The following is a 27,843-nucleotide window of genomic DNA, read 5'->3' on the forward strand; positions in this document are numbered from 1 at the left end:
TCGAACGCATGTTCAAGGAACGCATACATTGCACATGACACATGTTTTCTTTCTTTTAGATGGAGTATACAAATAAATAGCGAACATGTTTTGGGGGTCACAGATCCCCCTTTATCAGGGCTATGTAATGTGACAAAATCTGATAGCCCATATAGCTTTTTACCTTTACATCATATCTAATAAAAACCTTAATTAATTAAATCAGTACGGCCCTCTAATTTTTCCAATACTCTGCAAACGTTTCCAGGGACTCCTCGGGATACCCTTGTTGACAAGCTGCCTCCAAATTTCAGGAATCCTATAACCTATCCTTGTTTACTCAAAAGGTCCAGAGCTCCTAAAATACACATGTATTTGCTGCAACAAATGAAGTGGATGGAAGCCAGGGCCCGAGGAAGGTATTTTTTGTTTTTGCTTTTTCTAAAAATTGTTTTCCAACTTTTATTAAGCGTTCTTTATATGGGTATGGGGGGCTGTCAGCAAAACAGCTGCAGTTTCATGTTAGTTCTGCTTCCATCACAAAGTGTATATATTGCCCAGGCAATGCTTAAAAAAAAATATTTCCCAACCTCTTATATTACATTATTCTGTACACATTTATTTGTAAGGGTTAGTTTTCTGTAAATAAGATGTCAGGTATGCAGGGATGCAGACAGACAACAAATAAATTTACCTGATTCAAGCATCTCAGCCATTTTTCATAGCACCAAACGCAGCCGAAGCAGCACTTTGACGTACACCTGGTGCATGCATTGTCCTGGAAACAAATAGAAAGTGACATTTATTTGCATCATTCAGCACAGCACGCTACAAAAGAGTCTTCATGACAAATACTAGTGGGGGACATTTTTATCACACCCTTTTCCTGCCATGGTGAAACTGTTTTGAAAGTAGAGATAATGAACTGAATGTCTTTCCCACCAAGCAGAACATGCTTTTTTGGAAGGAAAACAACTGGTTCGACAGCTGCAAGAATCTGCGGAGCAATAACCTCTGTGATTTCGCCAAACAGGAAATAGCATTGCCATCAAATATATGAGAAATTGAATAATAGTGCTGACGCTTCATTCATAAGCAGATCACGAATTCTGTACTCATATTCTCAAATAAAACAAGAACACTTAAGAAGCTATTTGTGGAAAAAAATTTGCATAGCTATTTATCCAGAAAAACTGCATGTACAATAGTTCTATGCGAATGAACCAGCCGTTGTCAGAATGGAAAAAAACAATGTTTTTAGGCTATTTCCTCTTGTGGTAAAATGTTATTTAACGGGGTAATTCACAAAGCTGCCGAAGGCAGCCGAGTGAACAACACAGCCGAAGTGAAGTGAGCCGAACAACATTCAGCTCTTCACTCCGGCTCAGTACGGCTGATTTCAGCCGTACATCGGCTGCACTTCGGTCACGAGAATATGCTCTGCATGTTCGGCTGAGCCAAAGTGCAGAAGGACTTAGACTCAGCCGATCCAACATCTAGATCGGCTGAGCCGAAGCTCCGGCAGCTCGCTCGCTGCCTTTCCCAAACAGCAGTGAATGAATAGCTGAGCGGCATTCGGCTTGGCTACTCTGCACCTCCGTGGTACCAAGCAGAATAGAAAAATCAATGAAAAGATCTAAAAAAAGGTTTAAAAAATATTTTTTTAATGAAAATAGTAAAATTTAAAAATAAAGATTAAAAAATTTAAAAAAACAATTGGGCGGAGCTAGCTGCTCGGCCGCTGTACGGGCTATAGTGAATAGCCCGTACAGCAGCCCTTCGGTTCGACTGAACCAAAGTGCTCCGGCGACCAACGAGAGCCGAAAGATCAGACGAACCTACGACTGGATCCTTCGGCTCCTTCGTGAATAACCCCCTAAATATTATGGGCAGTAGTGAAATCAGGAAAATACTGAATTGTCACCACTAATTAAAGCGGAGGATGATAGAGAATAAATACATCTTAGCAACAAGAGAATTTTTTTTTTATAATTCTAGACAAAGCTTGAGGGAATTATCAGATAAATGTATATACATTGTAACAAAGGTTACATGCATCTGCTAATTTCCACCAGCATTCTCTGGAATTGTTACTAACATATTTATTTCCTATGATCCTCAGCTCCATCTAGTGGCCATAATGCAGTATTTTCTCGATTTACTACTGCCCATAATATTTGAAGGACATTTGACCAGAAGAGAAACTAGCCTAGGAACATTCAATTTAGCCACATTTTCACAATAACTCACAAGAAAATGCAGCTTCACTGGATAAATTGCTATGCAGATTTGTTAAAAAAAAAAAAGCCCCTTAGGGTGTACATTGATGCAGGGTCACTGCCTTCTAGTGGCCATTTCCATTTCTGTATCACATGTGTACCCATGTACCCTGCTAGCTGAATTTCCTATAGCTGCTATTTTCTGTTCAATTCTGAATAGCTTTCAATATCTGAAATGCAAGTCAAGTTCCATCTAAGCTCTTCCCAGTCTCGTTAGCTTTGCCCACCTACTGTATGCTAGACCATGAGAGGAAGATTGCACAGCAACAAACTCCTGTGACAGCTGTAATCCTCCTCAGAGACATTGCAAAAAGCTTACTGTACTCTATTACAGATAGGATCTGATTTGCTGTACCAAGGTTTACAACACCATGTGCTGGAAAGCTGGATCACTGCTCAGCAGAGGGGTAAAATGTAATAAACTGGAGCAGACAGAACCTGGAGCAGTTGTGAATAGTAAACAATCAGCTTATCTCTTGTTCATTTAATCAGCATACAGATTTAATTTTCAAAGCTTCTTTGCTATGCACATCTGCTACAGATTCCTAATAAATTCCTCTCAGAGTGCAGTGGTCTGGGTCTTCATTGGTCTGATGTGCCCCTACACAGTGTGCCCATCAATCACAGCACTCATGTTGCATTACAGTAGTAAAACCCAATCGATTTAGGGAAATTATTTGGCTCCTTTGTAGGGCCAGGATGGAATTTTCCCCTCTGCTAGGCAATACCAGGCTACGTTGTTCAGGGGTGGGGGTTTTGCCGCTCTCTGGACCACTAATGGAATTCATTAGCAGCTAAACTTGACCGATTTGTCTTTTTGCAACCTATTTAGCTTGTGACCATGTCTTTCTTAAGCTTGTAACTGAATAATTCTGATTCCAGAATAGAAGACATTTTCCTGTTCTGCAGAAAGGGATCCTGTATTATTGCATTTCCTGTATAACAATGTCCTTTCCAATATTTATAATACAATATTGTCAATCATTATTGCCTGTGTTGTTGTGCAATTTATATTTGGAAAGCCCATTAACACTTGCTCCATATTTCCAAATGACAAACAGTGGCATCTCAAACTCATTCTATTGTGAAACACAGTTATGTTTTAAAGTGTTCTACATCTTTGTTTCTCAACTCTGGTTGCAATAATCATTTCCTCTCCAGAGCTGTTCCCCACAGTAATTCCTTGCCATGACTAGATGAAAGTTGGGCGTCATTCAACCCAAAAGACTGAGAACATTGTGTGAGTGCAGGGTGTCATGTACCCACAGGTAAGGCATCATGGACTCACAGGTAAGTACAACGGAGATAAACAGTATGGTAATTATGTGTAAAGAGATCAGAGAGGAAATTACCTGACCAATGACATGGTAAATTGCTAGATAGGTATAGTCTTGGCTCTGGTCATGAATGTGAGTGGGAGCGGGTGGTGTTGAGTCAGTGAGGGAGGTGGGAGGAGTAATTCAGTAGGTGGGTAAGAGGAAAGATTAGAAAAGGAGGAAACAAGGTGGAATAGGTGGACAGGGAGAAAAGGTGTGAATTAGTGTCACAGGGGGACAAGGGGAAGAAATTTTAGGACATGGGGGGGGGCTTTTTTGGATGATTAATACTTTTTAAAAAGTATGCATTCACACCCTAAAATGCATTTATTACTGGATGATAAAAAAAAAGTAATGAGAAGGGCAGGAAATTTAATTTGTGCTTTACAGTTGTAAATACACATAAGCTAGATGGACCCATATGATGGATATACATTGTATATAAAAATAAACCACTAGTATAACCCATAATATAAATGCAGTATACTAAATAAGCAAGCAGCGATGGCAGTAGATTACATATTCCACATGGGGATCCAATTTTCCTAGTTATATAACAGCCTTGGAAATGATCCCATGACGCCACATTTGGACAGCAACACTTGGTGCTTGCCAGGGGCCTCACCTTTTATAACACTTGAACTAAAAGAGTTTTATAGTAATAAATATTTATAGTAGAGCAATATGAAGTATTAGAAAGCGTGGCTCTCATTTAAGAAAAAGGAAACAGGGCCCAATGACATGTAACACTGGCAGCTCAATGTAAATACACTCCCAATGGAAAGTATGATATGGTCTTTTTTTATTGCTTCTTAAGGGAAGCAGTATTAGTATACATCAGCCACTACAAAGGACACAACCACTGATGCCAAGAAAACATTGGAAGAATAAAATATAATTATTTTTTTTACTCTGACTGGATCGGCTAATCTATCTTCTATTATGTGAATTCAAGCCAAATTATTAATATGAATAGAAAAACAAGTAGATAAACCAAGTTAGGCCACTGACACTAAAAGATGTAATAGCTGCAGAACTAAATAATAGCAAGTAAACATGCTTGGCCAGCACCTTTGTCTGCTAAGACATTATCATCACTCTTTTTATTTGTGCAGTTGGGGAACATCCTATGCACATCGTTCTACTGTACTTAAAATTAAATTAACTGCATTTCCTGCAATCTGAAATTCTATTATCACTCCATGATCAGGAATACCCAAAGTCTCAGAGGAAGTTCCATCCTACAGACAGAGGTTAAAAAGAACTCTAGTTGCTGTGTTGGTTTCCGAAAAGTCTGGTAAAAACAACCTCAAAATTAGAATGATTATAACTCACAATGGATTTATGCCAAAACATAAAACTGGAAAGTGAAGAACAAATATGTATAATAGAATTCTTTGTACTCTCAGGGAACATGTATTCATAATTCCTACCCAACCAATCTCATTATTTAGACTTCTAGTTCACAAATAATATGAAGAACACCCTACTTTGGTGAAGCAAGGCATTAAAAATGTCAAAATATATAACCCAATCAAACATGAAAATTTGCCATTTAAAATAATATAAGGAAAAAAAAAACAGTGTGGTGCTTCCATTTTGTCCCCTGCACTGACAAATCACGAGGGTTAAATAGGATAGTGTGCTTGTGAAGGGACTCCCCTGCCCCAGTTATAATTACTTTACCAGTGCTTCCCCACCATTCCCGTCTCTGCTGCAGCTAGAATTAGACTGTCTTTTGGTTTAGCAGACAATTGCTAGGCAGAGGCATCCCCTAGGATTTTTGTATTCACTCTAAAATCATTTTCTTGGAGTTCATTGTGGGAAACAGGAAGTCTTTCCTCTTACCTTATATTGCCACCTACAGAATGATTGAACACTGGCAAACAAACAACTGTGGACCAGCCCAAGATTATTTCTCCTACTACCAGAGTGCCTCAGTTTGTACAAAGCAGTATCGAGAGTAGGATCATAAAACACAGAGGGATAGAATGTGTCCCTGAACAAACTCCAAGAAAAGGATTTTACAGTGAAGACAAAAATTCTATTTTCTTTCTCATCCACTGAGGGACACAGGAAGCCTTTCACCTTCAGGACACCCAAAAGCATGTTTGAGGGGTAAGGGCAACAAAGCAAAAAACTAACAGGACCAAGAAAAATAAAACCCAATAACTAGGAACTCTCTGTAGCTCAACCAGCCACATGAAGGACCATATGGCCAAAGCTGGCATAAGATGAGACCACTATGTTCACCTGGTAGAATTATATGTGACTATATAAACTATATGTGAGAATATGTGAACAGAAGACCAGGTGGCAGCCTTGCAAATCCGAGAAACATTTATTTGATGCTGAAAAGCCAAAGAAGCACTCTGGATCTAGCAGAGTGTGCCTTGACAGAAAAATATTGAATCCAATCCTTTAGACCATAGGGTTATTTGATGGTCTGTCTGATCCACTTAGTAATGATGGAATGAGAAACATGTATACCCTTATGGGGACCATCAGTCTTTCTGAAAGGCACAGTGGCAGAGAAGTAGACTCTCATGGTTCAAAACACATCCTGCCTAGGCCAGTCTTCAGTCATAAGGACCACTGGCATGTCCTCAGTCTTGATCCTGTGAAGCAGATGAGGAAGAGTCTTCAGGGGAGGAAAGGCATAGATGAGGATGCACTGATCCCACAGATCATCCACTGCTTCTACTAGATGATCCCTGTACACGTAGAGAAACCTGGCAAGCTTGTTGTTGAACCTGGAGGCCAGAAGGTCCACATATGGTGTCCTCCACCCAAGACACAGATCTTCGAACATCTATGCATGAAGAAACCACTCCCTAGTCCAGGCACTGTCGGATGAGGAGGTCTGACTGACAACTGTCTATGCCTGGGATGTACACAGTGGAAGAGGCAGGATTCAATCTACCTCTCTTGTGGGGTGAGACTTCTGGTTCCTCCATGATGGTTGATGTACACCACCACCATGGCATTATCTGACTGAATCCAAGTCAAATGGTCCAAAACTGCATAGACAGTCAAATCACCCATTCCTGGATGTTGATCAGGAGAAGACTTCGACAACCAAGTCCCCTTCAACAACAGAGTGCCTATGATCCTACCAATCGGACTGGCTGGCATCTGTCATGAGATTCTTTTAGAAGATTGGAAGGAAGGTTCAAATCCTAAGATGGATTACGGAGCCACCAAGACAGGGACAAACGTCATTGGTGCCATATTAATTAGTCTGTCAAGGGACTTGAATGAATTATCCCACGAGTGTTGCATTGAAGAACTCTGGCATAAAACTGGGTAAATGGAGTTGCTTCAATAAAAGGTTACCATCAGGTCCAAGACTCTCATGCAAAAGTAGAGAATTGGACGACTCCTACAGAGCTGGAATCTGAATTCATAGAGTTTCTCTTGTGGGAAAAGTGTGGGGCTAAACCCAGATCCTATAAAAAAAAAAAAAAAAAGAAGAAGATGCAGGTTCTGCAACGATATTTGAAAGATTAAGATTCATCCAAACCACTCTAATGTCTGACAGAGCCCGCACCAACTGCTCCCTCAACAGGAGGTTGTCTAAATATCCCACAATGAGAATGTCACAAGAGCACAGAAAGGCTAATACTAGAGTCAAACACCGAAGGTACAGAAAAGATTCTGAAGGGAAAGGGCACAATCTGGTAGGGAGGCCACAGCAATGCATAAGAAATGCTGATGTCCACGAAAAATTGGGACAACTCTTTGATGTCCACGGAAGCCAGCATGTCTCCCTCGCGGAGGTAGGCATTGACAAACCTAGTGTATTCCATGTGGCATTCCTAAGCTTGAATGAGGACATTTAGAGCATTGGGACGGAAGTAGGAGGAAATGCCCCCTTTGGGATTAAGAAGCATGAATAGGATGGAGAAAAGAAGCTTGAAACTGTTCTGCCACAGGAACTGGGGCAATGATACCTTGGTCCAGAAGACCCAAGAGGACTCCATGGAGATCTGATCCTCTGTGTGGTAACACAGGGAGGTTAGACCTGAGAAACCAAGGAGGGGGCAGGGAACTAAACTTCAGTTTTTAGCCCTAGGATGCCACCTAAGCATCTGAGATGCAAGCTGTGCAAGTGTCAACCAAAATTAACAAACGCCCTCCAACTCAGGAAATATGCAGCGGAATCATTGCCTGAGGATTTGGCAGACTCTGAGCCCCAGAACTTCTGGGTGGACTGGGTGCCAAGCTTGTGGGTCACGATATAATGGGAGCTGCTGTGGAGAAATGATAGGGATTTCTTAACAGATAAAGATGGAGAAGACTCAGCTTCTTTGTCTGAGGAAGGTGGATGCTCTCACCACCGGCAGTGTCCTTAGTAAGGGTATCAAGGGGAGACCAGAAGAGAAGTTGTCCCTCAAAGGCCATACGGATCAGATGCTTCTTGGATATGATTTCTGCAGTCCAGTTCTTTTTTTTTTGGCGTCCCTGGGTGGGCTTGAATGCAGTCCAGTTCTTTAACAAAAGTGTCCTACTGATGTGAACTGACAGGAGACCCATGCAAGAGATAAGCTAGGAAGCCTCCAGCAAACTGACAACTGACGTTTAAAGCTACGGCAAACTGTGCCAAGCATTCTATAAGCAAGGGATCAACCGCAGCAGTGGTAAGATTTTAAAAAACTATTTTTTTAAATTTATGGTAAATTCACATCTAGGAGGGTGTAAAGAGCATGTCTGCTAGTGATAACAGAGTTTTACAGAGGGGTGGAGAAACTGGCCACACCCAAAGGAGCTAAAGAGGTCTCCAATGACAGAATAGACTGTAGAAACAGAGCGGAAACAAGATTCCAGGCTACACAGTAGGTGTGCTACATGCAGCCCCAGAGCCATTAGTAAAAGTGTAAGCTGGGGGCACCCAGTACAGTGGTACTAACAAATCATGTTGGAGTGTATTATTATTATACAGGATTTATATAGCGCCAACAGTTTGGGCAGCGCTTTACAACATAGGGAAGACATTATAATTACAATACAATTCAAAACAAGATGGTAAGGAGGGCCCTGCCCATGAGGGCTTCCAATCTAAGAGGTGTATGGGTGCTCTCTTATGGGTTTCAGCAGAACAATGAACAACAGCACTGTCCATAGCTAGTAGCAGGTAATCACATCTAACTGGACTTGTTGAAGATAATGCTGCACTCATCCGAGTAGCTTCCTGAGGTCAAATTACTGTTGGGAACATACCCCAACATTAGTCTGCTCTAAGTAGCTTATGTACAAATCTCAACACACATAATCATTGAAAAAGAAGCAAACATATTCGCCCACTAAAAATAAATTTCACTTTCTCCTTAAGGGGAACAAACAAGTGAAAGCTGTGCAAACCTCTTTTTCTCACATTCACACCCGGCACGGCTTATTGGGCTTGCACAGCTTTTCACTTGTTTGTTTACAAAATTTATAAAAAAACGAATACAAAATTGTTAAGACCAAATATTTGCAGGGCTCACCACTGCTTACCTTTTTATATAGTAGCCGAGATAAATTCATTAAAATAATTCTTGGGATTTTCAAAAGGGCCAGCAAGAAGGAACCCATAACTGCTGTTCCAAGATGGTACCAAAACAGAATAGACAAGGAAGACAGGATAGGGTGCTTGACTTTTGTTTTGTCTCTGTAAAATATAAGCAGGTACATTACATAAAATCCCACAACATTCTAAATTAACACTAGCATCCTTACCGCCATGTATTGTTTTAAAGGCATCCAAAGAGGTAGACTTCTTTCCTCCCCCTAAGACCTCCTGTTCTCTGGCTCCTTGGTTATCTCCTCCCAAACTTGCCTCCAGGACTTCTCTAGAGTTTCTACCATCATCTAAAACTCCCTACCCCAATCTATGAGGCTATCTCCTACTCTGTCCACCTTTAAGCAATCCTTACAAACTCTCATTTTCAGGGAAGCCCACCCTGCGTCCACCTAACAACCAAACTTTTATCTTCTCCATCAACTCCCCACACAGTTATTACCTTTTGTATCACTTGCACCTCCCTTTTAGGTTTCAGCTCTTAAGGGTAGGGTCCTCCTAACCCGCTTGTTTTGTATTGCAACTATATCATCTCCCTTTAAATTGTAAAGCTCTGCGTTAACTGTGGGCAATAAATCATTCCTGTAAAATATTAATAAGAATTGTCTCTAATGTAATCCATAACACCAACCGGACACTGATGTTTGTTTATCGATTATTGTTCTGGATCACCTAAACATCTCTCTGCCTCACAGGATAAGTGCAAGCTAGATGAGATTTCCAAATCAAATGGAAAACTCTGTCTGGGGTCCCTCCATGTAGAAATACAAGGACCCTGACCTCTAAAGACCTTCTTGGAAACAACAGCGAAAACCTAATGCAGCTGTTATTTACATTACTTCATGGACTTTATTTCAGCCAGTGAAACGTACAGTTTCCCTTATCATGTGGTAATACCAAATATCACCAGCAGGCAATAAATAAACAACTGTCAGGGGAATTTATCAAAACTGGAGCAGACAAAATCTGGAGCAGCTGTGCATGGCTACCAATCAGCTTCTCTCTTTCATTTTCAAATCTTAACTGAACAAACTGAAGAGAGAAGCTGATTGGTTGCCCTAGGCAACTGCTCCAGGTTTTGCCTGCTCCAGTTTTGATGCATTCCCGTCTGTATCTTTTTGTTCAAGAGAAGCCATGGCAAACGTGTTATGACAACCAGTATAAAAGGTGTTCTGAACTAAAAGTGGCTTCTTGGAAATCCCCTTAAAAATAAAAAAACACTAATAGAAGAAACAGAATCATCTTGCTGAGAGACAGTGCATTCAAACAATGCTGTGTTGCTGCTCCCTGGTTGCTGCATGTATTCTACACTTCTGGGTGTGTAAAATACTTGCTTCCCCACCACATTCTGTGGATCCTCCCACCAGACAATAATTCACTACAAGACATACAAGGCAGCGGGAGGATAACAGGTATTCCTGACTGGTTGCATACTGGCAGCAACAGGGGACAAGCAGAAGTGGAAGAATTTCAATACATGGGCTTCCAGAAAGATAAGTATATTAGGGGGAGTTTATCAAAACTGGAAAAGGCAAAATCTGGAGCAGTTGCCACGGTAATCAAATCAGTTTCCCTTTCATTTTCAAATCTTAACTGTAGGGCTGCAACAACTAATCGACATAATCGATTATAATCGATTATTGAAAAAGTTGTCAACTTTTTCAATCATCGATTAAGTTTATCCGATTAATCGGACTTAATAATCCGCTAACTAATCGATTTTGAAAATAATTGTTAGCTGCAGCTCTCCTTAACTGAACAAGGTGAAGAGAGAAGCTGATTGGTTACTATGCACAGCTGCTATGCACAGCTGCTCCAGATTTTGATACATTTCCCCCATTGTCTCTTCTTTTACAGATAAGTGGTGACAGGGTCACTTTAAAACAGCCAGCAAGAATTTTTACTTCAAACCAAAATTCGAACAAGACTTCCTCTTTAACCACTTCCTGGCCGGCCGTAGTAAAACGTATGTGATAGCAAAATGTAAGTCCCCCCCAAAATGTAAAGTAACACATAAAAAAGAATAAAAAAAATGAAAAAATGTCAAGTCCCCACCCATACATACACGCATGCAAACATGCGTCGGGGGCGCATACGTGCAAAAACGACGATTGCGCCCATTACGCCGCACATGTTACATATCGCCGCGAACGTCGCAGTGAGAGCAATAAGTCTAGGGCCATCAATCGCTGATAACACTAAACTGATGAGCGGTAAAAGCTTTTAAAGTGTCGCCTATGGCCAATTTTGGGTATGGTAGTTTTCTGCGATTTCGCGGGTGCGCGCAATTTTAGAGCTTGACATGTTTGGTGTCTATTTATCCGATGTGACCCCGTCTTATATTTTACCAAAAAACTGGGTAATAATAAATGTTTCCTAAACATAATGTGAAAAAAACCTTTTTTTTTTCAAAATTTTCTTTAAATTTTTCCTAATTATAGTAAAAAATGAAAACCCCAGTGGTGATTAAATACCACCAAAATAAAGCTCTATCTGTCCCCAAAAAATGGTATAAAATTCATTTCAGTACAGCGTTGCATGACGGAGTAAACGTCAGTCAAAGTACCACAGCGCTGAATACTGAAAAATGGCCTGGATGGGAAGGGGGTCTAAACACCTGGTCTTGAAGTGGTTAATAAACTAAATCAGCTTGCTCCATTTTGTTTGAACATTTATTTTCATTTTAATTGTAAGGAAAGCTCAATGTTTGTTAAACGTTGATGTAACATATATAATTGACATACACTAATATTTAAATGGCCTTTCCATTTCAAATCTGCAGGCAGCTAAAATCTTCTAAAAACGGTAAAAAAACAAAAAACATCCCTTCATATTAGGACGTTTGGGGGGTATGAAGTCTGGGGATGATCTAAATGCCTGCTAGCGCAATTGAATCACAGTTTTTCCCAGAAGTCAACTTTCAGGTATCCTCTGCTTTACCCCTAGGTTTACTACATTCATCATTTCATCTATGTTGGTTATTTGTTTTTGTTTTTTGTATATAGCTCTAACATATTACACAGCACTTTGCACATTATACAGCAGGGACAATTTGGGAGGAATCCAATTAACACATCTGCATGTTTAGGATTATGGGAAGAATCCGGAATAACCAAATGAAACCCTTTTAAGCTTCATGAAACTCTATTTATATTGTGTCCCAGATGGGAATTTGAACCCAAGACCCAGAGCTGCAAGGCAAGAATGTTAGTGTTAGGATCCAGAGCGCCTCCAGGTGGCGCTGGACCTAAGCCCTGCAGTTCCTGTGCTCACCTGCAGGTAACTGTTAGGTACCAGACCACCACTGGGTGGTGCTGGAACCTGCAGATCCAGTGCTCACCTGCAGGTGTCTCCCAGCTGCCGGCACTTAGCCTTCACCTGGCGCTTCCTGGGAGGGTATTTAAAGCCTCCCTGCAGTCAGGACTATGGCTCAGTATTGTTTCCTGTGAGTCCTGAACCCTTTTTGCAGTCCTGTTTCCTGTGAGTCCTGTTACCAGTCCTGAACCCTGTTTGCAGTCCTATTTCCTGTGTATCCTGAGTCCCAAGTCCTGTCACCTGATTATAGACCTAAGTCCTGATACCTGCTTGTAGTCCTGTTATTGTTACCTGTATTAAGCTATTTGCTCCCGTTATATGTTGTAGGTGTTGGTGGTTATATTTAGTTGGTGTCACGTTAATTATCCATGTTTGCTTTTGGGTGTTTTATTTGGTTGTGCTGTTTACAATAAACTGGATATAACACATTTGCCTTGTCCAGTGTGGTCATACGTGTTTGGTCTTCCCGTGTAGGTACCTGCATGCGGTGCAGGGACACCTGTGCACGGTATCGTGACAGTTAGTTTCTTAGATATCATGATACCCAATTCTTCTCTTCATGTCTGTAAAAAATAACTCAAGGCAACTGGACTTCTTCTCATCATGCCACAAGCAGTTCAAGTTTGTAGAGCTGCACATAAAGCTTGTAAATAAATATAGAAGAGGCCTAAAAAGCATTTTTTTTACTCAAGAGAAGTTTTACTTTAACTTGCTTACTTGAAACCACAAAAGTCCAGGTCACAGGCCACCACCGAGCCATCGCAGGTCTAATTCACCACTTTGAAAACAAAGTATTTTAACTATCATGCCACAACATTTACGTCCAATATCTTATATCCTAATACTTAATATGTTAATATATTATGGTATGCACACCTTTACACTCAGAGCAAGCAATTAACAAATCTGTATGTTTTCCCCAAAATAACCAGAAGTCATCAGAACATACCGATCTAAGAACCGGGACACAGTGGCTCCAGAAATGACAATTTGCTGACATGTAAGGAAGAATTCACTGGTCCATATCAGGCCAAATAAATGATACCACCACATATATCGAATTCCGGCCAGAGGTTTAAATGTCACTTGCCCATCTGATGATACCTGGGCACTGCCTGGAAAGAGGAAGAAGCTTGTACTAAATCCACAACTATGGACAGTTACGGTAGAACAGTATAATACACAATAACGTTTGCAGCAGCGCAGTCTACAATGTTTGATTCACTCCTTAGTCTAAAGCCGGCCATAAACTGAAGAATTTTTGGGAATGGTCAACAAAGATTCTTTTGATATTCAAGAAATAATCTGAATGAATGACTGGAGCACATTTTGTGGTTGTCTTATGCAGCATTTGTGATTTAGTGTAACTGGTCAGTCTTTTTTTTTAATCTTAAACTTAAAGGGGTCTCTAAATTCAAAAGCAAAAATGTAAACAAAAAAGCCTAAAAAAAAAAGTCTTGTCCCCACCACCTCCTGTAGTTTTCTACCGGCAGCCTATAGTGGGTGGGGCCTGCTTTAACCCTTCCACAGCTCTTTTCTCTCCACAGGCTATGTACAGCACAGTAATGATACCACTGCTAATTTAATGTGACAACGCTTTGCAAAGGCATTTTAAGCTCACAAAGTGGATTTATATCCTTTGTGGTTATTGAAAAGTATATTTCAATTAATGTTTTTGTGCTCCAAGTTTAGATTTAAACAGATGTCCAAGTGACTATGTATTACAGTTGCCAAGTGCCCTGCTCTCTATCCCAAGGGCTGTCCTGTAGAGGACAGCACGCAAGGTAACGTGGCAGGTAGCGTGTGGAGTGTCATGTTTTTTTTATTTTTTACTAATGCAGGAAGGTATTCTCCCTATACCTTCCTACATCTATGCTCTTAATATTTTGGGGCCCAGCATATACAGACGTCTGAGTGATCATGTCTAAATATCTGTCCATCTTTCCTGCTTCTTTAGTATTATCAACGGACATCAATGCTATTATTTGCATCTTATTACAAAAATGTATTAAGCTTAAAGTGTATATCCAGCCAAAACTTTTTTTATTTGAATAAAGAGATAAGGGTATTACTGATAAAAGGGTTCTACTACTATCCAGGGCTTCTGTCCTGGTTACAATGGTTTCACCAGACAGGAAGAAAAGGGAAAACTGCAACATCAGCACAGACAGAAATCAAAATTATTTTAGCTAGTTATTGCCGTCTGTGTCCCTGTTGCAGATTTTTTCCCCACTTCTGGGTTCTGTAAAACTGTTGTCACCAGTTTAGAAACTGTTTTAATAAATCTCTGGCTTACTGAGCCCCAGTAACAGTAAAACAGATGTTCTAACCCTTGCCCGCTCTATCAAAAACTAAAAAAAATTGTTGTGGCGGGACATACACTTTAAAGATAATAACCTCCTAATAGCCACTACTGCTACACTTTCATGAAACACCACAACTAGCATACTTAGTATACCTAGCACTGTTACTTTTTATGAACATTTTCTCCATTAATTATGCAAAGCCCTCCGAATATTGAAGACTGACCACCACAGCACTAAATATGTTAGTTGTTAATGCTATAATTAATGTTTAAGTGACCTTTCCACATAATACCACGGAAGTCTACTTTTCTCTTCAGCCATTTCATGTTTACAACAACGGCCAAACAAAGATTTTCCCCAAGCCTTGTATTTTTGTACCATCAAACTTGTGCTTTAACCCCTTCGTGACGGGAGACGTACAGTGTACGTCTTGTCACTTTGTGCCTATATGACTGGCCACGTACACTGTACGTGACGAGTTATATCAGGCTTTGTAATGCCGGTATTTGCTGATTCTCAGCATTTAACAGTCATTCATTAATGTCTCAGTATTGAGGCATTAATTAATGAAATAATTAAGCTTTTTGTAAAAGCTTCTTCCTTTCATTAATGAAAGAATGAAGCCGTTACATGCAAATAGAGGACCGCAATTTGCGATCCCGTATTTGACAGCTCAAAATAGCAGAGAGGCAGCAGTGACTCACCTCACCTCTCTGCTATTTGTTTTGACAGCTCGAGAGCCCGATGTTTAGATACATTTCACTGAAAGGATACAATGTATATCTTTTGAGTGAAATGTATCATTTCTGATCGTCTAGGCACGATCAAAGAGCTTTTAGTGAGATCTGAATCTGACTAAAGTCAGGATCAGTCTCTAAGGTTATTATTAGCTGTTCCTAAGTTTGGATCAGCCTAATAGCCAAAAATAAAATAAAAAAGTTAATTTATCAAGCTGTCATAGTGATTGCTTGATATAAACTGACAAGAAAAAAAAAAGTTTTTTTATTTTATTTTTATTTTTTTTACAAAGTGTAAAAAAATTAAAATAAAGTGTAAAACAAAATTAGGAAAATATAAGTTATATATAAATATATTTTTTATACTATAATTAATATAAAAAAATTCTAAAAAAAAATAATAATAATCAAAACTTGTGAAAAAAGTGTTTTCTTCTAGTTTTTTTCCTCATTTTTTTTATTTTATTCAAACTAAGTGAGGGGTTAGGTACACATATGTGATATAATTATATAGCCCTATCTGTCCTCTAAAAAACAATATATAATATGTGTGGGTACATTTAGTAAGAAAGTATATTACTGACGTGGAAGAACCACACAGCAAAAATGTAAAAAATGTGTCAGTCATTTATGAACAGAACCTGAAAACTAGCTCAGTCATGAAGGGGTTAAAATGTTGCATAAGTGACATCTAGTGGTACAGAAACACGACTGCAATGTAAACAATGTAGGGCAACATGTAATCTGTAGCACTATTTTATAAACTTCACCACAAAACCTGTAGGTGTACATTGTATTAAGCTATTCATGGCACAAAATAACACAACCCACAATCTATAGTTGCAGTGAAAACTAGTTATTATGTTCCTAACACCGAAAGTTTTGTTCATGCCTGATTTTATGTTGCAGTTGTACCACTGCCTGTCTATGGTACCAAGATGAAATAATGACAAACTAAGTCATGCAGGAACTGTTGTGCTAACAAATTATGCTTTGTCTATTGCCTAGTGAAGGGGAAGTGGCACAATCTGCACCAGACCATTGCAGCAATGACAAAGGGTCAGGGTTTTGCAGAAAAGTGGTGGAGCTTCACCATAATAGGACTTTTTTGGTTTTTATACCTTTCTTTTCAGATGATGATCCTGCCAGTAACACACTTCCTGCTACAAGGGGACATCGCTCACTCACTGTATTGCATCTATAAAAGAGCAGCGCTACCACCCTAGAGCATGAATTGTGTTAGGAGTACAGAACACATCCCGCTCTCGCTCTAGGACCTAATGAGCTCACTGAAAGGATTAATACGTATTTTGTGTACGTACGGAACGGGTATACCTAAGCACTATATGCTGGCAGCACAGAGCTGCGCTGCAGCTGGAAAGTATCCCAACAATATTGTTGAAGGAATCAGTGAAGCTTATATTACTGTTTGGGTATTCTGGCACCGGCACACCATGCTGTTTAGCATTAGTTGTCCAATTAATGAATGGTGCTATAGTGTATGAATAGTGTATGGCTAGTCTTAGTTGATAAGTCTCAGGACAATACTGGGATTGCGCAGTGTAAATTACAGTGTAGCCTATTAACATTAAAGGAGAACTATAGGGTGAGTGAAAAACACTTATCCCTATAATTCAAGCCGACCTGTGAAACTGAAACAGTCACAGGTCGGCTCTGTTGATAGGGAAGTCAGCGAACACACACTGCCGATCGATGACTTCCCGATCCTCTCCCTGCAGAGAGCGGTGACTGTCAGTCACCGCTCCCCGCAGGCATTCTTCTCCATCCCTCTCCGTTTCTCCAGCGCTGACTGGAGGAACGGATGGGGGAGGGCAGAGTCAGCTGTCAATCAGCCAGCGGGGTGGACCTCAACAGTATTGCCGGGATCCTTCCCGGCTGCAGCGCGGCTCTGTGCTCTCAGCATATAGCGGGCAATAGCCAGCTATATACTGAGTTTTGGGTCACTGGGGGACATTAGTATATGTCCTCCCGTGACCCTGAAGAGAACTATGGGCAAAAAAAGGTTGCCCCATAGTTCCCGTGTAACTTAAACATGCACATATGCACAAAGACTTACCTGATGTGCCCATACTGAGCAGCACAGCAACCCATAATATCCAGTAGAAAAGGAGAATCAGAAAAGTCCAGAGGGGCTGCACCAACAAAAATGGGATCCGACTGATAAAGCTGCTTGCCACTTTGAACAGCTGAATGGTCATCTGGATCCTTGCCCTCATTACAAATATTGAGATCAACAGGATGATCTGAGAAAAAGGAACAGAAATAGCACTAAAAATCCAAGATGTCTGAAGAACAGTCTTATCCTAAGCCAGTGTTTTTCAACCTTTTTTGTGCAAAGGCACACTTTTTTCATGAAAAAAAATCACGAGGCACACCACCATTAGAAAATGTTTAAAAAAATTACCTCTGTGCCTATATTGACTATATATAAAGTAATTCTCTAACTGTCCTAAGCCATACAATGCAGCGATGTTTGGTACATGGTTGGCCATACACTTAAGCCATGAGCAGATTATCTGTTGATACACAGGCACTTTGGTGAACTGTGAAAGAGGTCTTTTACGAGGGTCAATTAAAAATGAATGCCTCCACGTCTGTAATTTGAGGTCTGTTAGTGAATGTTCATGTGCCATGTTATAGAGGTGTCCGTACCTCACTAATATATGCTTTTCTGTTTCAGATTGAGGGCTAGTTCACACCAGATGCAGTTGTGATGCAGTCTTTTCAGTTTGGCAGCTGCATCCAAAATGCATTTCTATGGGATTTCTGGTGCTCTGTTCACACCAGTGCAGTCAGTCCGCACCGATGCAGTCAGAAAAAATACTGCTTGACCTATTTTAACAGCATTGGGTTGCAACGGAACGCATAAAAAAATGCATGCAAGCGCACTGGAACACACCTGAAATCCCATTTTAAGCAAAAACCAAACGGCGCCAATCAGGGTAAAATCGTGGCAAAACGCATCGCACTGCAGCTGCGCAGACACATGCAGTTCTGGTGTGAACTAGCCCTGAGTGATTAGAGCCATGCATCTGCATCTAAAACAACGAGCTGTAATTGAATTTCTGGCGAAAGAGGGTTGTGCACCTATTAAATTGAGAAAAGCACACTATAGTCAGTATCAGTGCACACCAAAAAATACTTTTCTGTCTAAATCTAAAAGAGAAAACTGTATTGAGTTAATAAACAAATATTTGTAAATTTTAAATTGCGCCTTTTTGCGAAATGGTAAAAAAAATAAAGTAACGCCAAACTGTAAACCAGCAACTTATGTTAAAAATAGTTTGTGCACTGTGCAGGTGTGTGTGTTGTGATAAAATGATACAGGCATACATTTAATCACAACACAGTGTATCACAACGCATGGCAATGTGTCACAACGCTTTGCCACACGCTGCCACTGTTAAATTAATGTTATTTTGAAAAGAAAAAAAATCAAGCACTGCAATGCGTTCTAACAAGCACCGCAGCACTTCTGCATGGCGTACACCACAATATGGTGCCCATTGGTGCATGTGTATAATATATGTGTGTATTGGTTGGGGATAGGGGGGGGGGGGCTGCTAAACAGACCCCTGACATCTCCTTTTTGAAAGAGAAATTGCGGACACAAAGTCCTTAATCTCCTGTTCGAGAAAACTACCAACTAGCTAAGGCTTACTGACATGGCTAGCTGGAAACAGTTGTGTTCTGCTGTAAGCCTTACGTCGGTGGCAGCAAAAAGGTTAATTCGAGCACAGGCCTGGCATGGCAGTTAAGTGGGGGGGTGGGGCAAGCCTTGCCATGCCTTTGGTTGGGTGCTTTTCCAGGGTCCCCCCTGGAAAAGCACCTTGTCTCCATCCAGATGAGGACAAGGGCCTCTTCCACCACAACTCTGTCCCCGGTGGTTGTGGGGGTCTGTGGGCAGGGGGGCTTATTTGCATCAGGGTACCCACAATGGAGGGGGACAACTAAGGGGTAGAAATGGGACAGTGACTGTAAAGCAACCCTGCAACAGGAAGGTCTTAAACAAGGACCTTCATGGCGGGACCATATATTTTAATGAGAGCTGCAGGTTTAAAAATATTGAAAATTACTTTTTAAATGGCATTACCAACTTAAAGCATATAACGTTTAAAGAGTTATTAAACCCTCTGTCTTTTTTTTGCCTATATCTACTGCTAGCAAGCAGTAGATATATGCAAAAAGTGTAAACAAAAAAAACGCTTTAAAAGAGGTTAATACTTACCCATGTCTTCCCCGCACGCTCCCGTCCGAAATTGTGAAAATTCTCGGGCGGCCGCATGTGCAGTTCACATTTTCGGCTGGGAGACGAGGAGGGACACAAGGTAAGTCTATGGACGCGTGCACCCGCATGCAGACACCGTGGGACAGGAAGTGCCAGCAAGGACAGAGGAGTCCGCGCTGGATAGGAGACCCGCAGCAGCGCTGGAGGGACAGATGCAAATGACAGGAAAGAAGATTGGATTAAGAAACATCATTTAAGGTAAGTGCTTTAATTAAAATTGGGGGGGGGAGGATTTTTTTTTGACTTATGTCACTTTAAGTGACTAGCATTACATATACTACCACACATGGTCTAAAAGTTAGTAGTTCAATCTTGAAGGAAATGTTTTTAATATAACTGAATCTGTTCGTCAATGTATGCCCCTAATCAATTTCTACAATAGCAGCAGGAACATGTCTGAAGCCATAAGGATGGTATTGGATGGGTGTATTTCTATTTTGCTGCTAGGAGCAAACATTTTAATTTTGCTGGGGTTTAACATTTATTCATTTAGCATATTTGCCCAGACATAGACCATTAAAGGCACATTTCATGCATTAGGTCCCTCTGAACAGGGTTCATGTAAGGGCATATCAAACACACTCAGTGCACACACACATAAGCCGCAGAGACAGCAAAGTGAAGGATTTTATTATTACAATCAGTGACGTGTAACTCTGCAAGTCCGAAAAGCAATCCATCACTCCAAAAGCAATCCATCAAAAGCAATGCCCTCCAGCAGCATGGTCAAGTTCATACTTACAGACACTAATGTAGATACTATAGAGAATCCAAGTAAGAACTTTGCATTTTCCTTCTCAGTCTCCAGCTCATAACTAATGTCATTAATTTGGTCATAATACAGCCACCACAGCACTCCAGAGACAACTAAACAAAACAGAATTAAAAATTGCTAAGTACATATAGCAAAAAACAGCAGGTTGTTACTTTATCACATGCTCGTTAGCTGTACGGTGCCAAGCATTTTTTCAAATTAATGTTCTGTTAATCTATAATAAACCCCTTAAAAGGGCAAGGGAAGAGGATGGCCTGTAAACTCTGCTCTGAGTAATAAAGCAAATTAAATGCTAACATAGTGAAGTGCGGCCTCAATGGTGTTGCAACATGAAGAGAAAAGGGGAAGCGGATGACCTCTACAGAGAGCCAACACAGTATAGCTGGAAGTAACATTGAGAGCTGCAATAGAAGCTATGCATTCAACTTATATGTAATCTATTGTTTCTGGTTTTCTATCAAAATATAGGTGAGCCTGAAGGTAAATACTCCAGCTCACTGGCGGAACTACCAGGGTTGCAAGGGTCGGAGGAAGAACAGGCCCCCCCCCCCAGAGAGTGCCGCTCGTTCCCTGACGCACAGCCACCGCAGCATGTACGGGCAGCTGTGCGGCAGGGATCGGAGAGGCTGTCACCAGCAGAATATGCTGCAGGCACCGCCGGGCAGCACATTCTGCTGTGCGAGGACCCGACCCTCTTAGCCCCGCCTCCTGACCGGGGAGACGAGGAAGAGAGAGAGGGCCCTGGTGGAGAAAGAAGGTAAGTCTGGAGTGGGAGGGGGCGGGAAAGTGTGTGTGTGTTTTGGGGGGTGGGAGGGATTGTAGTGGGATTCTGTAGTGCTGACTATTATAATGTATTCCTAGGACTTGTAGTTCCACATAGCTGGTGGCATTCTACATTGCTGTATGATGATTATGCAGCAAAGCAGAATAGCTCCAACTATGTAGGACTACAAGTCCCAGCAATGCATTATAGTGGGGGGTGCTGGTAGTATTCTGCATAGCTGACTTATTATAATGTATTGCTGGGACTTGTAGTCCCGCATAGCTTCTGGTATTCTGCATTGATGTATGATGATTATACAGGAATGCAGAATAGCACCAACTATGTAGGACTACAAGTCCCAGCAATGCATTATATGTTTAAGTAGGGATACACCAGTGCCAATACTGGGCATTTTCACGAGTACTTATACTTGTGAAAATGCCCCAATACTAAATGCAGATACCGGTGTTCTGTCGAGAACGCCAATGTAGTAGAATTTGCCGACCTCAGCATCTGCGCTTGTGCACAGACCAATATTAATCGAGGAAACTGGGATTTATTTCGTTTAAATTGTTTCGTTTAAACTGTTAATTGTGACCGTTAATAATATTACATTCATCATTTCCTGCCACCCATCATTCACTGTCATGCATGGCATATTATTAACGGTCACAATTAACCAGTACAGGGTTAATACTTTGTAAATAAATGCCGGTTTCCTCGGTAATCCCGACTTTACGTAAACGCAGATACTGGGTCAGATACGCAGATACTGCACTAAAATTTTAAACAAGCGGCTGCCGAGGACCCGCGTTTGCCTCGGCAGCCTTCTTGTTAACCATGCGGTGCCATGTCGGTTGGGGGGGCCTTCATGGTTTCTTGCACCGGAGCCCTGAAGGTTCTAGTTACGCCTCTGCTCCAGCTCATAGTCCATTTATATATAAAATCTAATAGTAAAAGGTTCCAAAGACTGTAACAGTTCTATAGACAATTTGAGTACATTACTCGTTTTCATATTTCTCAAACCATACACTAAAGCTATGAACCACTAAGAACCGTGAACTTTTTTTTGCAATTGTCTCTGTGCAACCAGCCAAACTTTTTTTTGTTTTCTATGGGATGGGGAAGCAATATTACCAGCAACAGGTGTTTTTGTAGTTGATCTAAGTACTGATGTTCTAACCCCTTCCCACTGTATGCAAAATAGGAAGAAAACCTTTTGGCTGAAGTAACAGTTAACTTCTTAAGATAAATCAGTCACATTTCATACAGCAATCATTCATGACAAGTTTATGGCAAGACTAATAAAGAAATGATAAAATAACAAAAATGTATTTTATGATGAGTAAAAATCCTATTTTCCTTTCTCATCCATTGAGGAACACAGGAAACTTTAAATTTAAACTTTTTTGGACATCCATTAGCAGTCCAACTGAGGGGTGGGCAACAAAGCAAACAACCACTAAGCAGGACCAATGTAAACAACGGGAACCAAGAACTAAATATATAATAATATTCTGTGCTAAGGACTCCTAGTGATGGGTGGAATATAAAGCTGCATTGTGTGACCACTTTGGGAACTACCTGCAGCTCAAAGAACCCCTGAAAGACCTTACGCTCAAAGCTAGCCTCGAGGGGGGGCTAAAACTTCCACCTGATAAAACTTTGAAAACATGTGATGTGAAGATCAGGTGGCAGCCTTGCAAACCTAGGAAGCAGAGGTCTGATGCTAAAATGCCCATGAAGTACTCACAGCCCTCCTTGACACAATAAGCTTACACAATAGTCTGTATGAACCACCTAGAAGATGTGGAACTAGAGGTCGGAGCATCCTTTCTGGTCCCGTCCAGGGTGACAAAAAGTGAATGCTTTTCGTGGAATGAAGAAGTGCAGACAGATACACTCGAACAGCCAAAACATATTAGTAGTATTAGTAGTAGAAATAAATCCCCTTCTGGTGAACTGGACTACAAACAAAGAAGGAAGGACAAAGTAATGATTAAGGTGAAATTCAGAGACCACCTTGGGAATGGAAGGCAAATCTTTACTGAAAAGAAGAGTACTCGATTTGTGAGATTATAAGCGTGCACAATGATCTGTCTGAGCCACCTAAAAGAGGTGGAACTAGAGACTGGGGTACACTTTTTGGGCCCATCCAAAATGACAAAAGGAGAATTTGTCTGGCAGAATGAAGAGGTGGCAGAGAAATACATTTGAATAGTCCAAAACACATGTAGAAAGTGGAGATAAATCTCCTGGTGCACTGGAGCAAGACACAAAGAGGGAAGGATAATTTACTGGTCAAGGTAGAATGCAGAGACCACCTTGAGAATGGAAAGAAAGGCTAGGCCTCAAGACCACCTTGTTCCAATGTAGGACTAAAATGGGTCAGGATAAGGCTACTAACTTCAAACACCTGTCTAACTGAGGTGCTATCAACAAGAAAATACACCTTGTGAGTCAGAGAAGAGAGATGGATATTCATTAGAGGTTCAAATGGGGGCTTCTAAAGCACCAAATTCAAATCCCACAGAGGTAAAGAGGATTTAACAGGGGGAGTCACATAGAAGATCCAATGTTAATACAGAAATCTTCATACAGAAACAACTCAAAAAGGAGGGTGTGAAAGGAAGGTTATGGAGGCCTCAGGGGCCCTGTATGGCCCAAAGCCAGAGACAGTACTTGTAGAAGTAACAGACTGATCTTCCAGATTTAGAGCGTGGCACACCACATGAATATAGACTGAAACAGTCTATCAATTTAGGAGTAATATTAGAAGATTTCAGCTCCTCAGGGGAAAGCTCATTAGTCAGTGACTTGAGCGATTCAGTATTAGACAAAGTTTCCATAGCCAAAGGCACAAAAGCAGCAATAACACAGTCAGATCAGGCACTTAATGTGCAGGGCAAGGCACAGTGGCATATTTGCAGCCTCTACAGTTACATCCAGAGATAAGCTGGGCAATCTGCAAAATAAAGCCTTGAACACCCAACAGAGCAAGAGAGAACTCCAAGGAGAGGAAAAACTCCAATGTCAACAGGCTACATGTTTGCATATACTGTATATGCTACATGCATCGGCACCCCCATTTGTTAGTGGACAGTGTTCTGGCGGTACTGTGAACAGCCAGACTTGGTCCAGTTGCAGCTGCAAATGTGGGAAGCTATATACAAGTTCAAGGTAGGAGGCTAGGCCTTGATTACTCATGGAAACTGTACAGCTGGTAGCTAGCAGATAACTCTGAAGACCAAAGGATCTAGTGGCCAGAGGTGACAAAGGGTCACTGCAGGCGGACAGTAAGAACAAATCAGTGATCGAAGTTCCATATCGCCCTCGAAGCAGGAGCAGAAGTGGGGAAATTCTTTTTCAACGTAGTCTGGCAGGAAAAAGGACATGGAGCTTGCACACGACACTCCACACAGTGGAATTACGTCTGCACTTGTAAATCACTTCCATGGGAAGACGACAGGAAAAGGGTAATTCAAAATGGGCTTCCAGCAACTAAAAAAAATTAGGGAACTCCCATGTCTCTGCCAGATGGCCCACTCGCAGAAGTAAGTCTTCAGAGATAGGTAATGCTAACAGCTCTGGACCTGGAAAGTGCATCACAGCCAGAACCAGTCTGGAAAGCACTCAAACATTGCCCAGTACCCAAGGATCACTTCCAGCCTCACCCTGCAATGTCTGATTCAGTGAAGTCCAGTCACATTAACATTAAAAGTTGAGACTGAGGACAACTGTGCCAGGTAGCTGCAAGAAAGCAAAGAGACCTCCTAGAGCAACATGGAGATGAATCTTGATTGAAGAGAAAAAACATTGCTACAGAAAAAGTAGGTTAAAGTACAATTAAACCTGTTTTTTTGTTTGCATATATCCACTGCTAGCAAACAGTAGATATATATATGCAAAAACATGGAAAAAAAAATAAAAAGTTACCAAAAAAGGTAATTACTTACCTCCGTCTCCGCCACTCGCTCCCGTTCAAAGAGCTAAAGATTCTCAAGTAGCCGAGCAGGATCATGGGGCGGGCGCAGTACAGATCTTCGGGGGGGAGAAGAGGAGAGACACAGTGGAGCTGAATGCATGTCGGACAGACATCGTTGGAAAGGAAAAGACAGGAGTCTGCGGTGGATCAGAGACCGGCACCAGCACTGGAGGGACTCCTGAATACAAGTGGAAGGAAGAAGATGATCAGATCATGAGGCGTCATTTAGGGTAAGTTCTTAAAGCAGCATGGGGGAGGAAAAGATTTGAAAACTTAATGTCACTTTAAGTCTAAAATCAGCGGAGCCAAAAAAAAACAAAAGATGTCCTCCCTCCTAGGACACTAGCAAAAAACTAAGGCATGCTGGTAGTAGTAGGAGCTATGCGAAGGCTGGATTACAGTTTTTTTTTTTTGTTTGCCAGTCTAATCCTCCTGTAGGTGGCAGTATAACCCAAAGGGGAAACACTTCCTGTCGGTCTCAATGGACAAGTAAGAAAGAAAGACTGTTACTCATACCCAAAGAAAAGTTACATATTGTAATTAAAAAGGTACTTACACAGTAATCCAAACATAAGCAAAGCTACAAAGATGTGGACCATGAGAGTGCTGATGTAGCGAAATGAAATGACCATCACTACAGATAAAGCTGTGGAAAGACAAATTATTTTCTGTTTTCACATTATAAGTAAATACATAAAAAAATGTAAACTAACATATAGTGTAGCATAACTTTACATTAATACATTTGACTAGGGCTGCGGAAATTAACGATTAATTTCTCGATTAATCGTTAAACTTTTTGATCGATTAAAATTCTTTTGATCGCTAATGAAAACACTCACCTCTCCGCCGGCTTCCCGGGAGTCCTGTCGGAGAACTGGTGACGTCAGGGACATCGATGTCACCGGACTCCTCCCCCCTTCCCCAAGTGGCTCCGTCGGCTAATGTAGGGAAGGGGGGAGGAGTCCGGTGACGTCGATGTCCGTAACTGCTAACGAAGGGGGGAGGAGTCCGGTGACGTCGATGTGCGTGGCGGCTAACGAAGGGAAGGGGGGAGGAGTCCGGTGACGTCGATGTCCACCTGTAGGTGGCAGTATAACCCAAAGGGGAAACACTTCCTGTCGGTCTCAATGGACAAGTAAGAAAGAAAGACTGTTACTCATACCCAAAGAAAAGTTACATATTGTAATTAAAAAGGTACTTACACAGTAATCCAAACATAAGCAAAGCTACAAAGATGTGGACCATGAGAGTGCTGATGTAGCGAAATGAAATGACCATCACTACAGATAAAGCTGTGGAAAGACAAATTATTTTCTGTTTTCACATTATAAGTAAATACATAAAAAAATGTAAACTAACATATAGTGTAGCATAACTTTACATTAATACATTTGACTAGGGCTGCGGAAATTAACGATTAATTTCTCGATTAATCGTTAAACTTTTTGATCGATTAAAATTCTTTTGATCGCTAATGAAAACACTCACCTCTCCGCCGGCTTCCCGGGAGTCCTGTCGGAGAACTGGTGACGTCGATGTCCCTAAGTGGCTCCGTCGGCTAACGAAAGGAAGGGGGAGGAGTCCGGTGACGTCGATGTCCGTGATGTCACCGGACTCCTCCCCCTTCCCTTTGTTAGCCGACGGAGCCACTTTGGCCGGTGAGTTTGCCCAAGAAACTTTCTGTACGAGCGCCAGCCAAGGCATTGGCCTATACACATACAGCACAGCAATGAAGTAATAAAATCACACTAATCCAGCACGTTATTATTCTGAGTTACCCCACTCAAGCGGCTGCCATATTGAGTGGGGCAACTCAGAATAATAAAGTGCTGGATTAGTGTGATCCTAATTCATTTTATTACTTCATTGCTGTGCTGTATGTGTATAGGCCAATGTAGTTGGATCTATATGTGTGTTATAATTAATTGAAATTAATCGATTAAAAAGAAAATTTGATTAATCGAACACGAAAATTTTAATAAGTACCAGCCCTACATTTTTACAAATGAATGAAATGCTGCAAGCAAAGGTTTCACATATGGGTGTTAGGGTCAAAGATTTGGAGCTAAAGGATAATTAAAGCCTCCGTTTTTTTGCATAGATCTACTTCTAGCAAGCAGTAGATCTATGCAAAAAGTGTAAAAAAAAACAAAAACCCTGTAACAGAGGTTAATACTCACCTGTGTCTTCCCTGCGCGCTATACTCAGAAAGGGAAGATTTGCTGTCTTATAGTCCCAGAGCAGTTTTCTTTTCGTTTCGGCAATGTCTCAGTGCTACAAATGTTACATCTTTTAGATTTTGTCATCCCTAGCACATTATACATTGTTTTTATTTTTATCAGGACAGTTAGTGCTTTAACTCTTTAGTGACATAGCTTCAGAACTTTTTTTCCTTCCTGGGGACCAGGGCAATTTTGCTATTTTTACAACGCGTTTGTTTAACCTTAATTTCCATCTTCCTTATGCATTGCACCTACACATATTTTATACCCTTTTTTAAAGGACAAAATGGGCTT

At 41.0% G+C, this 27,843-nt stretch overlaps 1 protein-coding gene across 1 annotated transcript in view; it reads right to left on the minus strand.

Annotated features, from left to right (window-relative positions):
• Window positions 1-673: 673 nt before the first annotated feature.
• The window catches only part of LOC108801927 (choline transporter-like protein 3), a gene marked incomplete at its 3' end in the record, with an annotated part of 45,887 nt that continues 18,717 nt past the window's right edge, over window positions 674-27,843 (minus strand). The window contains exons 6-11 of the mRNA XM_018573834.1: window positions 26,530-26,619; window positions 20,544-20,668; window positions 17,570-17,756; window positions 13,399-13,564; window positions 9,071-9,224; window positions 674-757 (exon numbers count right to left, since the gene is read on the minus strand). Coding sequence (XP_018429336.1) covers window positions 674-757; window positions 9,071-9,224; window positions 13,399-13,564; window positions 17,570-17,756; window positions 20,544-20,668; window positions 26,530-26,619 — 806 coding nt within the window. The remainder of the gene's footprint in view (window positions 758-9,070; window positions 9,225-13,398; window positions 13,565-17,569; window positions 17,757-20,543; window positions 20,669-26,529; window positions 26,620-27,843) is intronic.

The sequence above is a fragment of the Nanorana parkeri genome, unplaced genomic scaffold, assembly GCF_000935625.1.
Source record: "Nanorana parkeri isolate BGI_ZX_2015 unplaced genomic scaffold, ASM93562v1 scaffold2561, whole genome shotgun sequence".
Taxonomy (NCBI): Eukaryota; Metazoa; Chordata; class Amphibia; order Anura; family Dicroglossidae; genus Nanorana; species Nanorana parkeri.